The sequence below is a fragment of the Trichechus manatus genome, unplaced genomic scaffold, assembly GCF_000243295.1.
Source record: "Trichechus manatus latirostris isolate Lorelei unplaced genomic scaffold, TriManLat1.0 scaffold00010, whole genome shotgun sequence".
NCBI classification, from domain to species: domain Eukaryota; kingdom Metazoa; phylum Chordata; class Mammalia; order Sirenia; family Trichechidae; genus Trichechus; species Trichechus manatus.
This window is the reverse complement of record NW_004443946.1, coordinates 7,276,880-7,292,071: the sequence shown is the minus strand read 5'-3', so window position 1 is coordinate 7,292,071 and position 15,192 is coordinate 7,276,880. Positions and strand designations below refer to the sequence as shown.

Below are 15,192 nucleotides of genomic sequence, written 5' to 3'. Positions count from 1 at the left end.
TGTGGAGCTAAGATGGGTATGGGAGAGAGGAGAGAGGAACAGGAGCCAAAAATATACAAACAAACAAAAAAGAGTGCTAGGGGAGCTTGCCATTGGAGTGGAGAGATGAGAGACTATGAAATGGAGAAAAACAAAAAGAAGAAGAAGAAAAAAAGAAAAAAATGAATAAATAAAAGAAAGAAAGAAGAAAAGAAAAGCTCCCAGGGATCACTCCAGTGCAGCTACAAAGTCTGGAGAAGTTGCTTCCAGGCCGTAAAGTACAGCCTGGCTAAAAGGGATAGAGGTGTCCCTCAGCGTCAGGTATTCAGGGGACAGGAAGAGAAGGAAAGTACAGAGAGGCAAGAAACTGAGTAATGAAGAAAGACAAAAAGGGAAGAAAAGGGAAAACAAAACAAATAAAAGAACAAGAAAAACCCCCAAAGAAAAACAGAAGAAAAAGCCCCCCAAAAAACAAAAAACAAATGTTCTCGGGGATCCCTCTGCCCGTCTGCGCAAAGTGAGGGGGTAGGTCCCAAGCTGTACAGTACTGCCCGGCTAGAACAGGCCCCCAATTCAAGAAAAGTAAAAGAAAACAAACAATTCAAAACAAAAAAGCCCCAAGATCCCACCAGTGTGGCAGCCCGGGCCGGGAAGCGGTTTCACATTCGAGCGGTGTTTCACAGCCTTTCAGGAAGAAGGAAAGATGGCGCACAGAGCCAGGTATTTGAGAGAAAGGAGAGGGAGGTGGTGAGAGTTAAGGAAGGAATCTAAAGAAGTGGAAAAAAGCAACACCAGCAGCCAGCAAATGACACTTAGGGAGCCGGTCAGTGTGGGCTGGTGGAATCCGCATGACACCGGAGTGAAGGTGGTGCTTCCCAGCCAAGAGACTGGCCACAGGAAGCAGAGCATGCTGAGTAGGGGTGAAGAAGGGTAGGGAAAGTGTATATTGCTGGTTCTGTCTCCTGCTGGAAGCCCCGTGAAGCTACTTTCTCATACCCCCTGTTCGCTTATCTCTGAAAGGAGTCCAAGATGTTGGATCCGTGCTGCGTTAGCTGATAGGGGACCTCTGTATGTATCTCTCCTCGCTGTCTGTTATCTGTCAGTTTCTTGTTACATTCAGTGCTTGGCTGAGTTCTTTATCTTTTCATTTGATGCTTAGGGTTTCAGGATTGCCATTTTCTCTGTTTGGCTTAGTTTTTTGGATCTTTGCTGTGGAGGGACGGCATGGTGCTTCTGCCTATAGCGCCATGTTGCCCAGAAGTCCCCCATAAGGGTTTTTAATGGCAACATAATGTTCTAACATAGGGATTGGCAGACTTTATCTGTAAAGGTCCAGATACTAAATATTTTAGGCCTTCTGGGCCATAAGGTCTCCGCCACAACTACTGAATTCTGCCATTGTTTTGACAAAGCAGCTATAGACATTACATAAAGGAAAAGGTGTGGCTGTGTCCAATGCAACTTTATTGAAATGTGCATTTCATGTAATTTTTCATATGTCACATAGTATTATTTTTTCCCCTACCATTTAAATATAAAAATCATTCTTAGATCCACAAGCCATGCAAAAAACAGACAGTGGACTGGATTTGGCTGGAAGGCCTTAGTTTCCTTACGCCTTTTATAACATGTTATTGAATCATACTTATTCTCTCATTGTCAAGCATTTAAATGTTTATTCTTTGCTACTTACGAATGGCACAATGTTTGTCTGTTTATACGTATGAATTATTAGTGTGGATTCTCAGAAATGGAACTTTTCATTTAAGTATATGACCTTTTTTTATAAGGCTCTTAGTACAAATTGTCTTTTAAAGGAATATACATTTCAGCCAGAAGTGATTCTGAGTGTCTTTTTTCAACCCTCAGCAGCATTGAAAACAAAATGATACAAAAGAAAACTTTTTTAATTGAATAGGTGAAAGTTACCTCACTGCTTTAATCTCAGGGGTAATCAGAGAAATAGCAAGTGATCCCTTTTCAATGTATCCATTAAATAAATAGAATTTATCTTCTGTAAATATTGTGTGTGTAACTTACTCTTTTTGTCTACTTGGTTGTTAGTAGTTTTTTCCCTAAGAATTTGTATGAGCTCACAATAACAGTAAAGATAATTATTCTTTATTATACTTGTGACTGTTTCCAGTTGACTTATCTTCACCAATTTTTACAGAGGTTTCTTTAAAAAATTATTCTTGAGGTAAATGGTTGAGATACTTTTTCATGCCATTCTACTAAGTTTGCTGTTTAGTTTTGTCTAGGTTTGTCTGACTTTTTACACATTTTACTCTTCCCTATCAAAACAAATGCCAATTTTATAAGGCATGAACCAAACTGATCTCTATGCCCCACCCTCAAATAGCCAGTCAGCCAACTCAACACTACATATATTTTCTTTCCTTATGAATTTGTGATAACTTCTTTTGACTCTTATTCTTTGTCATGGTTTGAATTATGTCCCCCAAAATGTGTATCAATTTGGCTAGGCCATGATTCCTGGTACTGTGTGATTTTCCTGTATGTTGTAAACCGGCCTCTATGATGTTAATGAGGGACGATGGGTGGCAGTTGTGTTAGTAAGGCAGGACCTGATCTACAAGACTGGATTGTGTCCTGAGGCAATCTCATACCATCAAGAAAGCAGTGCCGGGAGCAGAGCGCATCCTTTGGACCAGGGTCCCTGCGCTGAGAAGCTCCTAGTTCAGGTAACAATGATGAGAAAGCCGAGAGAGAGAGAAAGCCTTCTCCTGGAGCTGACACCTTGAATTTGGACTTTTAGCCTACTTTACTGTAAGCAAATAAATTTCTCTTTGTTAAAGCCATCCACTTGTGGTATTTCTGTTGTAGCAGCACTGGATGACTAAGACAGAATTTGGTACTGAGAGAGTGGGCTGCTGCTTTAACAGATACCTAAAATGTGGAAGCAGTTTTAAAACTGTGAATGGGATAGACCTATGGCAGTGACAGAGGACCAGCAGCAGCAGAGAACCTACAGCAGCAGAACCAGGAGACCAGTGTGAGATGGCGCTGGAGCCGACCCACAGAGCAAGAGAGCTGAGTGTCTGTGTGGAGGAGGCTTTCTGGCGGAGTGGGGTTCCTTCAGGCACTTACCAGTGGAGCTACTGAGCTTTGGAACACTTGCCCCAGCAGGGCAGATGCGGGCGTGAGGCCCGAGGGCCGAGAGACCATAGGAAGCAGAAGCTGAAGAGACAAGGGACACAAGAAGTGGAGCTGCTTCAGTCTTAAAAGGTATGGCCATGACCTCGAGTTTCAAAGGGTGGAGCCATGGCCTCTGGTGTTTCTAAGGGTGGAGTTGTCACTCTGATGGAGTAGGAGAATGGTGCGCCTAAAGCCAAGGGAGCAGAGTTGCTGTCCCAGTGGGCCTGGAAGGCGGAGCTGAAGCCCAGGGCCGAGGGGCCTCCACTCAAAATCCAGAGACTGTGGCCAATACCTAGAGTCTGGAGGGCAGGGCCATTGTGTAAATTGTCTCAGAGAACAGGATTATTTTCAACCTTGAGGGCTAATGTAATGTCTTCTGCTGACTTGCTTGGTGCCTGTTATCACTTCTTTTCCTCTAGTTTCTCCCATTTGTAGTGGAAATGTCTAGCTTGTGCCTGTTCTGCCATTGTCCCTTTGGAAGCAGATAACTTGTATTCTAGATTTCACAGATGAAGAGGAATTTTTGGATTTTGGACTTGGAGTTAAGACTTTGGCTATGATATGATGGGGTGAATATGTTTTCCATGTTGCAAGGATGTGATTTTGGGGGGCCATCCTTCCTTGGGAGAAGGATGCGGCCGTCTGCTTCTGTAAAAATTACAGCCTTGGAAACCCTCTGTCCTATAGTGTCTCTATGAGTCATAATGGACTCAATGGCAATGGGTTTGGTTTTTTTAAGCTTAATGCTGTTTTCCGAGGTCTGTTTCCTTTCTGTGACTGGTGTGACATTTAGGACCCATATTTTTCCTCAAACCACAGTACTATTAATTCTATAGCAAGGTTCTGCTGGATTAATATACAGTGAACACCAAATATGCTAACTTTCACTTCAAGGATCAGTCATAATAATTAGAGTTAACATGTTGGGCACTCATATGCCAGGCTTTGTGCTAAATAAGGGCTTTTACATGGGATATAGTTAACTCTGTGAGGCTGTACTTTATATTTTCCCACCTATAAAATTAGGATTTGGTGACCTTGGGTGGCACAAACACTTAAGCGCTTAGCTACTAACCAAAAAGTTTGGCTTTTCGAATCCATTCAGAGGCACCTCAAAAGAAAGGCCTGGCAGTCTACTTCTGAAAAGTCACAGCCGTTGAAAACCCTGTGGAACACGGTTCTACTCTGCAACACATGGGGTCACCATGAGTTGGGGTTGACTCCACGGTAACAGGTTTTTAAGTAACCTTAGCAACGTCAACCAGCTGTATGTGCCCCAGCAAGGGTGGGAATTTAGGCAGTTTGGCTCCAGAGCCTACTGTCTTCACCATACCGACCCTGACCCTCAGCTCTTTCTATGTCTTTGAGAACCCTCACGTGGTCTTCTGTGCAGCTTCTTTCTAATCCTCCTCGTCAGCTGAAGGAATGATAAATACCATTAGTGGTGAGAGGCAGTGTGGTCTGCTGGCCAGTAGAATGGAGTCTAGAGCAATTGTCCAGATTGAATCCAGGCTTCATCATTTATTAACCTCTGTGTCCGTGGGTGATTTATTTAAATTTTCCACCTCAGTTTCCTCATATGTCAAATGAGGGTGGGAATCGAAACTACCTCCTAAGTGTTGTGAAGAAGCAGAAAACAGTGCCTGGAACGTGGTAAGCATGGTGTGTGGTAGCTATTAAGATCTCAGTGAATTATGATCTTTGTTTTTCTTTATCATTGAAAAAGACTGAAATTTTGCTGTGGTGCCTTGTTCTGATGATAGCAATACAAAATCTAAACAGGCTTTTAGTAAAATGCTTCATGTTTACTTATTTCTCTCCAGCAAAAAGGATTAAGAAGATGGGTCATTGTTAACTGAGAGTTACTCTCAGTCAGCTCCACATCAGTGGTTCTCAGAAATGAGTAGGTCAGAAGGCACATTCTGGGAAAGAGCTGTGCTAGGCTGCAGACACATGGCAGGACTGATTAGTGAGTGGGCCAGAGAGATAGCCCTGTCGGTCTTTACCACTAATCCCCCATTAATAGCAAGTTAGTATATACAGTAAAATGTGTACATTGGGAGGTCGAATGCTGTTTGGTTTTTTTTCCAATTTGTTTTTCAATTTTGTTAATGTGTTAAGCATATAGAAGAGGCAATGTTAAATTTTTTCATTCTTGCAAGACGTGGATCATCGCTTTTGTGGAAGGGAAAATGAAATGTATCAATTGAAGCCCCAGATTTTGACATGTGTACAGACAAATGCGGCATCAGTTGGGAAAATAAGATGTGCAGTTATGACTTTGTGTAAGAATAAAACTGGAAAATCCATGTAGTATTGGAAAGTGATATTTGGGCTGGTAAAGGGATACGGGGTGAGTTTACAAACCTTATTGACAGATGACAGGTATTTAATGAACTCTGGGTGCCTCACAGTGTAAATGCTGAGGATATAAAGGCAAATATAACACATTCCCCATTTGGCAGGAACCCAGCCTGGTAAAGGAGACAGACAAAAACAAATTACAGACAGATAGTCCCCCAACTTACAATGTATTCTAGTTACAACGAACTGCACTTAACGACCTGAACTTATGATTTTATTTTTTTCTACAACTTTACCATTAGCAATATGTGCTACATACCATGTTGCAGCACATAATTTGCTTGTGTTACCGTTCTCAGATGTAATGTTTCCAACTCCCAAAGACAAAGATCGGATTTATAAGGATACTGGTAATAAAAGGCAATCATAATGAAAACTAAAAAAAAGTATTCAGCTTACATCAGAACCAGCTTACAACAGAATGGTCATCAGAATGGAACCCTGTCGTAAGTTGAGGACTGTGTATGTGACACTGGCTGTTACAGAACCAAATGTTAAGTCATGTGTACATACTTGGAACAGCCATCACAACATCGCTAATTCTTCTGGGACAGTAAAAACAGCTTAGATTTGATAAAGTGCTGTGGTTTACAAAGAACTTACAAATATTAGCTCACTTAACTCTGATGACAACCTTGGGGAAGTTATTTTCATTATTGTACAGGTAAGACAACTAAAACTCAGATGAAACAATTTGCCTATGATTTCAAAGCTAGTTAGTGGTAGAGCTGCCATTTGAATCCATATCTTGTGATCCCAAAGCCAGAGCTTTTTCTGGTGTGCCAGGTCGTAAGAATTTCTACCTCAGTTACCCAGGTTAGGAATGAACTTTATCTCCCAAAATGGTAGTCACTGCAACCGTAAGAAAAGGAAATGGTAAGTTTTGTTTAAAACGCAAGAGTCACCCAATCAGAGTCTGGTGCTACAAATCGGGGGTTTGATTATTGATTGATTATATGGTACAATGGTTAAGTGCTTGGCTGCCAACCAAAAGGTTGGTGGTTCGGTGGTTCAAACCCATGGAAGAAAGATGTGACAGTCTGCTTCTGTGAAGATGTACAGCCTTGGAAACCCTATGGGACAGTTCTACTCTGTCCTATAGGATCACTATGAGTCAGAATCGACTCGATGGCAGTGGGTTCATGGAGCCTATTTAAGCTCCCTTAAAGTTTTGATGCCAATATTTCAATGAGGAATGTTTGACTAAACTGACAAAATACGCTTATTTTAACAGTCACAAATACTGCCAATGTTTACTTAACGGCTTTTGGTGTAAAGGAAGGAACACTGGATATGAGTTTTCCCAGAGCTGCTTCATTATGATTTTGGGTAACTTCAACTCTTCTTGGGCCTCAGTTTCCCCATCTGTGGAATAAGGAAATTGTACTACAGAATTCCCTGAGGTCTTTTTTGTGTCTAAAGTTGTTTTTCTATGATATAAAATAATGTTCACCCCCAATGTCTGCTCCTCTTGGGCTATGGGGATTTTCTGCTCCCCAAGGTCACTATGAGTCAGAATCGACTTGATGGTAATGGGTTTTTGGTTTTATTATGCTTCACTGTCTTCTAACAAGAAGGCTGTTCCATACAAACAAATCCAGAAGGCACAAATCAATAAAACCAGAGGTAGGGAGTGTTTGTCTGATAATGGTGTGTTACTTATTGCTTCCCCCAACTTTTTGGTTTCTGCAAAACCGATTTCTTTAGAAACTAAAGTTAGAATTAGTGCCGTAACTAAAATCTGCTGAGACTGAAGGGTTTTTTTCTACCCTAAAGGTATAGAGCTCTCTTGTCCATGTTAGTGACCCACCCTCCTCACCACCCCACATCTTTGAGGGCACAGATTCACAGATAGTAAACACCTTGGCAATGAATAAGTAACTCTTTGCCCTTGTTGTTAGGTGCTGTCGAGTTGGTTCCAACTCAGAGACCCTGTTTACAACAGAATGAAATACTGCCCCGTCCTGCACCATCCTCACAATCATTGCTATGTTTGAGCCCATTGTTGCAGCCATTGTGTCAGTCCATCTCGTTGAGGGTCTTTCTCTTTTTTGCTGACCCTCTAAAACTTTACCAAGCATGATGTCCTTCTCCAGGGACTGGTCCCTCCTGATAACATATCCAAAGTGAGCGCAACGAAGTCTAAGTATTCTCGTTTCTAAGGACCATTCTGGCTGATGTTGGTTCTTCTGGCAGTCCATGGCAGTCAATATTCTTCACCAACACCATAATTCAGATGCATCAGTTCTTCTGTCTTCCTTATTCATTGTCCAGCTTCTGCATGCATATGAGGCAACTGAAAATATCATGGCTTGGGTCAGGCATACCTTAGTCCTCAAGGTGACCTTTTTGCTTGTTAACACTTTAAAGGGATCTTCTGCAGCAGATTTGTCCAATGCACTACATTGTTTGATTTCTTGACTGCTACTTCCATGGGCATTGATTGTGGATCCAAGTAAAAGGAAATCCTTGACAACTTCAATATGTTCTCCATTTATCATGATCTTGCTTATTAGGCCAGTTGTGAGGGTTTTTCTTTATGTTCAGGTGTAATCCATACTGAAGGCTGTAGTCTTTGATCTTCATCAGTAAGTGCTTCAAGTCCTTTTCATTTTCAACAAGCAAGGTTGTGTTATCTGCATATCCCAGGTTGTTAATGAGTCTTCCTCCAATCCTGATGCGACGTTCTTCTTCAGATAGTTCAGCTTCTCAGATTATTGCTCAGCATATAGATTGAATTAGTATAGTGAAAGGATACAACCTTGACGCACACCTTTCCTAATTTTAAACCACGCAGTATACCCTTGTTCTCTTCGAACGACTGCCTCTTGATCTATGTACAGGTTCTGCATGAGCACAATTAAGTGTACTGGAATTCCCATTCTTCGCAATGTTATCCATAAATTGTTATGCTTCACACAGCCAGATGCCTTTGCATAGTCAATAAAAACACAGGTAAACATCTTTCTGGTATTCTGTGCTTTCAGCCAAGATCCATCTGACATCAGCACTGATGTCCCTCATTCCACATCCTCTTTTGAATCCGGCTTGAATTTCTGGCAGTTCCTTGTCAATGTACTGCTGCAAACATTTTTGAGTTATCTTCAGCATAATTTTACTTCCATGTAATATTAAAGATATTGTTCAATAATTTCTGCATTCTGTTGGATCACCTTTCTTTGGAATGGGCACAAATATAGATCTCTTCCAGTCAGTTGGCCAGGTAGCTGTCTTCCAAATTTCTTGGCATAGATGAGTGAGCACTTTCAGCATTGCATCCATTTGTTGAAACATTTCAATTGGTATTCCATCAATTTCTGGAGTCTTGTTTTTTCCCAATGCCTTCAGTGCAGCTTGGACTTCTTCCTTCAGTACCATTGGTTCTTGATCATATGCTACCTCCTGAAATGGTAGAATGTCGACTAATTCTTTTTGGTGCTATGTGTATTCCTTCCATCTTCTTTTGATGCTTCCTGCGTCCTTCAGTCTTTTGCCCATAGAATCCTTCAATATTGCAACTCTCAAGGCTTGAATTATTTCTTCAGTTCTTTCAGCTTGAGAAATGCCAAGCGTATTCTTCCCTTTTGGTTTTCTAACTCCAGGTCTTTGCACATTTTGTTATAGTGTTTCACTTTGTCTTCTCAAGTGGCCCTTTGAAATCTTCTGTTTAGCTCTTTTACTTCAATTCTTCCTTTCGCTTTAGCTGCTCTATGTTTAAGAGCAAGTTTCAGAGTCTCTTCTGACATCCATTTTGGTCTTTTCTTTCTTTCTTGTCTTTTTAATGACCTTTTGCTTCAGGTATGATGTCCTTGATATCAGTCCACAACTCGTCTTGTCTTTGGTCATTAGTGTTCATTGCATCCAATCTATTCTTGAGATGGTCTTTAAATTCAGGTGGGATGGTTAAGCATTCAGTTGCTAACCAAAAGGTTGGCAGTTTGAATCCACCAGTCACTCCTTGGAAGCCCTATGGGGCAGTTCTACTCTGTCATCTGTTTATCAGTCGGAATCAAGTTGATAGCCCCTAACAACAAAAACAGTCCTGTAGTTAACTCAGATAACCCCTCAGCAGCATTTGATGATGATGAGATGTAGAGGTTATTTCTGCCCTCTTACTAAAGCCTTCCTACTTTCTAACTTTCTAGCTCTCACGGAAGAGCCTTTGTCAGCTTGTTATTTGCCATTTCTCTTCATGTTAACAGTTTTTGTATTCCCTTCATTAATCTCCTTTCAAAACTTTATCCCTTCCCTTATTCTCCTTGCCTCCTGCCCACAGTAATATCAGATATTTTTCTGATAAGCTCACTTCATATAAACATCAGCAATACTGGTCTATAACCTTTAGCATACAGTGTGCCTCCATAATTTTGAGGGTAGAGGTAGTGGTGGCTCCTGGGGTGAGAGGAATAAGGCCTGACTGATAACATGTCTCAAGGGTGGGGGACTGTGTAAAATTCATGCTTTTAATCTCTGTAACCCCTAGAGCAATTATGGTATAATTTAAAGATTCCTTGAAACTTACCTAAGACTCTAAGGGTGAAAAGGGTACAGTTTTCCCTCTAATAATCCCTTCCCATACACTGGCATTTAAAGCTCTAGAATAGCTCCAGTTTGTCTCACCATGTTAGTCCGTATTAGGGAATCAAGATGTTAACTAGAGATGAGTGGATCAAAAGAAATCCCCTTTGCTGATAGCTGAGTATCCACCCAATGGCACAGCAGAAGAAAGGACTGTTGATCCGCCATAAAGATTATAGCCAGAAAAACCCTATGGAGCAGTTCTACTCTGTAACACATAGGGTCGCTATGAATTAGACTCACTGTAATGGGTTTGGTTTTGGTTTAAGTACCCACAGGTGCTCATGAAGTTACTCTGGCATCATATTCTTGTGCACCCTTAGATGTAACTTTCCATATTTCATACCGAGCAGTGTGTGGCTATGGACTACTTGATACGCTTTTGGAGCAGACGTAATGGAAAATTCTGCTCTGCGGTGTGTGTTTTGTGGGAATCTGGCTGTAGTCACCAAAATTCTTTTGATTTTACCTTGGAATAAATGCCACTGTTACTTCTCAAGAAGGCTTAGAGATGTCATCGTGTTAAAAGTAATTGGAGATGACACAATGAAGTTTTACTGTTAAGAAAATCTCTCTTGGTATTGTTTTTATAATAAAAATGATATAACCTTGGATTCTTCCATAGGTGCCAAAGAACGTTCTGAGATCTATGAAGCATTCGAAAATATCTATCCTATTCTAAAGGGTTTTAAAAAAACCTGAGTATACCATGAACATCTCACAGTATACTGATTTGAATATGTACCTAAGCCCAGCATAGAAATTTCTGTATTATACCTTTAATTATGGATAGTTTATGTACATTTTTCACATATTAAAGGATGATTCCATGTGAATAGCCATGCTTAAGAAATGAAGGAAAAAAAAACTTATTCAAAATGATTCCTGCATATTATTTTAAAAACTGAACAATTAAATTTATTTCAGAATTTGAGAGATTTAGGGCCTTGCTAGCATGAGATTGTAGCATCATTAAAAGTCAATATTCTACTCTTGTTAAATATGTAGTATATTAACAGGTGTTTTCAGAAAATATATAGCAATATATAGAAATTTCAAATAAGTGCTTAAACTAGATATGTAATACCATCAACTAGCAGGGTGGGAATTAATGTGTCTTTTTTCCTTGTTTAACATTGAGTATGATGATTCTAGCCATTAGGTATCAGGCACTGTGAAGGATCTTGTCAAAATATAAATGAAAGTCTGAACCTTAAGAAAATTAAATATGCTTTTGTGTGCAATGCTCAGAGAAAATGATTTGTCTTAATCTTAAATTTTAAGTAACCATTTGGGTTTAGTGTATATTCTGAAATCAATATAAGGTATTTTGCTTTTACCTACTTTTATGATCCTGTGTAATTGTATTAAAAGCAGACTTGGTAAGACCAAGAAAATGGAGCAAAGTGTTCAGGTTTAAAACCTAATTAAATTGTTGAATTGCCAGCATTTGATGATGGATGAGATGTGGAGGCTAACAGGGAGGAATGGGGCTAACATGACTCATGGCCCTAAGTGGTCAGTGATTATGTCCTTCAAGACAAGGAAGCAGGTTTTTGGGGAGGGAGAGTTCACTTTCAGACATGCCTTGTAGTAGGCGGTTATGAACTGTTGGATCTGGAACTTGGGAGAGAAGTCTCAGCTAGAGAATTCAGGTGAGACATTTTATTAGACTACTAAAATAGTCCTTGAGAATCACTGGTCTAGATAGTTTGTGGAGTCTCTGAGTGGTGCCAACGGGTAAGTGCTTGGCTGCTAACAAAGTTTGGCGGCTCATGTCCACCCAGAGCACCTTGGTAGAAAGGCCTCACTATCTACTTCAGAAAAATCAGCCACTGAAAACCCGATGGACCACAGTTCTACTGTGACACAGGTGGAGTCACGGGAATCAACTCTACAGCAACTGGTTTAGATAATTTGTACATTTCCTTATGACCTATAAACTTTTTTCCTTCTGTAGTTTACAGGCATATTCAAACACTAATTAATATAATCCCCCACCCACCCATCCCACTTACCCTCTGTCATGGATTGAATTATGTCCCCCCAAAATATGTGTCAACTTGGTTAGGCCATGATTCCCAGTATAGTGTGGTTGTCCTCCCTTTTGTGATTGTAATTTTATGTTAAAGAGGATTAGGGTGGGATGGTAACACCCTTACTAAGGTCACATCCCTGATCCAATGTATAGGGAGTTTCCTTGGGGTGTGGCCTGCACCACCTCTTACAAGAGATAAAAGGAAATGGAAGGGAGCAGAGATGGGGGCACCTCATACCACCAAGAAAGCGGGCCATGAGCAGAGCACGTCCTTTGGACCCAGCGTTCCTGCACAGAGAAGCTCCTAGTCCAGGGGAAGATTGATGACAAAGACCTTCCTCCAGAGCCAACAGAGAAAGATAGCCTTCCTCTGGTGCTGAAGCCCTGAATTTGGACTTCAAGCCTGGTAGACTGAGAAAATAAATTTCTCTTTGTTAAAGCTATCCACTTATGGTATTTCTGTTATAGCAGCCCTAGATGACTAAGCCCCGCAGAAAGAAACTTGCAGGGAAATTCTAACCGTTTACCTCCTTCAAATTCTTTCTCAGAGCATTGCCCAATGTAGGGGAGGGGTGTTGGCTATTAAATGAATTAAAATTCACTTATCAGAAAGGTACAACTTTGATTTCCACATTCAGTATGGTCCTTTCCATTGGTTAGCTATGATGAGTATCACTTGATTACTATTAAACATTATTAATCTTCGTGACATTAGGTAGGTACTGTATCTCCATTTAACAGATGAGAAAACAGGCACAGAGAAGCTAGGGAATTTGCCCCAGGTCACACAGCTAGTAGGTAGGTAAATAAAAATTTACCCAACTTCGTTTGCTGTAGTTTTAGTCAAATTTAAAAGTATCTATAGCGAATTGAAGAAATTCCCGTATTTTCCCAATCCGTTTTCCCAGAATCCTTAGGACATTGTATTACTATTTTTTGCACAACTTTGAGGCGTTGACTAGTAGTAGCCTTGGAATGATCCAGGAGGTGATGACATTTTGTTTGGCAGACTGCCCCTCGAACATAATGTTTCTGTGCTTGGGGACCGGCTGCCCTCAGCAGACAGGAAAACCAACGGCGTCCGGGGCAGGCGCCGACCAGCCACACCCCTTCCCGCTGCCGCTGCCGGGGTCGTCTGGAGGCTGGGCGAGGGGCGGGAAAAGAGCTCCCGTTCCGTCAGGACCCCCGCCCTCCCTCCGGGCACCTCCCCAAGCCCCTCCTCTTCGCCCAGGATGCACCTGGTTGAAAACAAAATCCCACGTGACTGGCTCTGCTCTCAGGCCATCATGGCGTCTCCCAGTGGGAAGGGAGCCCGGGCGCCGGAGGCTCCTGGCTGCGGGTCTCGGCAGCTCGCCCGGGACTTAGAAGACTCCGTGGACGACGCGGAGGGGCTGTACGTGGCGGTCGAGCGGTGTCCGCTGTGCAACACCACCCGCCGGCGGCTGACCTGCGCGAAGTGTGTCCAGAACGGCGATTTCGTCTACTTCGACGGCCGCGACCATGAAAGGTACGGCAGCCGTCACGGGCCTATTGTTTTTTCCCCCGGTGTCTCCCCGGGCCAGGCCATCAGAGGCTGAAGTTTGAGGCGCCTCTGCGGCCACCGGAGCCCGACGAGAGGAGGGAAGGGTGGCTGCTTTGCGCTGGCACTTTGCTCCGAGAGGAATGGGTGGGGGCGGGGGGCAGATGAGAGATGGTCGCCGTTTTTCCCATTACCCACCCTGGAGGAGTCTGATCCCGCCGTACTTTTGGATATTCGGGAAAGGGATTAATAGATGGTGACACTCTGGAGAAGTCTTCCCTGTTGCTGCTATGAGTTAGATTACCAGGTCTTTGCTACACTCCCATTCAAAAGCTTGATTTAACCTTTGTCTTCGAAGGCATATTCATAATCATTCTCTAGAGGAGAGACCAGAAGAGAATCAAGTAACTGGTTAAGAAGGATTCAGGTCTGATGGCCTTTGTCAGAGGTGTATCTGGTTATCAGACACGCGGACTCTAGTGTGTGAGTGAACTAGGACTAGTCAGTTCTTTCCTTTTTCTCTCCCCACCACCAACAATTGTTTTGGATGCTTAGGAATTTGGAGTCGTGTTTTGACTTTGCTTTAAAATCCAGACTGGGTGTTACAAGCCCTTAGTTAGAATTGAATTTAGAAACATGTTTTGGCCTCATTTTGAGACCCAAAGGGAGAGCTACAAGCCCCTGGTTAAGAAAATTGAAAAGATGAGTGTGGCTAGCTGCAGGGTCTCCCAGCTTTTTTATCAACAACTTAATTAGTGTTAATGACAGTAAAATAGCTAATTTTTTTAGCACAAAAGTTCCAAGCACTCTACAGGTATTAATTCCTTTACAACAACCCCAATAAGGTATTATTCCCAGTTTACTGCTAAGGAAACTGTGCAGTAAGTACCTTGTCCCAGATCACACATTAAAATCCAGGCATCCTCTATATTTGGAGATGTTTCGAGTTCCTAGTATTCATTCCTGTGATCATGGATGGAATTCTTTCTCCCTTTCTTTTTTGAGGAGATTTGTCTGACATAATCTTTGTAGTTCATTGCATGTCCTTTTGAAGCACTTGGTAACTTTAGAAACGGCCAGTGTAACAAGAAATAGCTTTAAAAATTAAAACAGTTGTTTTATTATAAGAATGCTGGGTATGAGATGGAAATGCCTAAGTGATGGAATTTAACAGGGGTTCAGTTCTGGATCCTCTTCTCTATCTACGCTTTTTTCCAGATTCATTCCCACGATTTAAATACCATTTCTATGCTGAAGTGCCAGACTTACATGTCCAACCCAGAACTCTCTTGAAGTCCAGAAAACACCTAGCTATTCAACATCCCTGTTTAAACTTGTAATGGATATTGCCAACTTAATATGGCGAACTGAATTTCTACTTTTTCCATAAATCTCTTCTTCCCATGCTAATACCTACTTAGTAAATGGCAACCTGATTATTCCTTTGGCTCAGGCCAAAAAACCTTTTAGTCATCCTTAATTCCTCTCTTTTTCTTAACACCACCGTATCTAATCCCGTCAGCAAATCCTGTCTGCTCTTCACCACCACTTGCTC

At 41.7% G+C, this 15,192-nt stretch overlaps 2 protein-coding genes across 2 annotated transcripts in view; both read left to right on the top strand.

Annotated features, from left to right (window-relative positions):
* TBPL2 (TATA-box binding protein like 2) overlaps positions 1 to 10,953 on the top strand; it is a 36,675-nt gene extending 25,722 nt beyond the window's left edge. The window contains exon 7 of the mRNA XM_004371094.3: positions 10,706 to 10,953. Within this exon, the coding sequence (XP_004371151.3) occupies positions 10,706 to 10,782 (77 nt within the window). The 3' untranslated portion in view covers positions 10,783 to 10,953. The remainder of the gene's footprint in view (positions 1 to 10,705) is intronic.
* Positions 10,954 to 13,389: 2,436 nt separating this feature from the next.
* The window catches only part of ATG14 (autophagy related 14), a 62,413-nt gene continuing 60,610 nt past the window's right edge, over positions 13,390 to 15,192 (top strand). Inside the window, exon 1 of the mRNA XM_004370888.2 lies at positions 13,390 to 13,625. Within this exon, the coding sequence (XP_004370945.1) occupies positions 13,405 to 13,625 (221 nt within the window). The 5' untranslated portion in view covers positions 13,390 to 13,404. The remainder of the gene's footprint in view (positions 13,626 to 15,192) is intronic.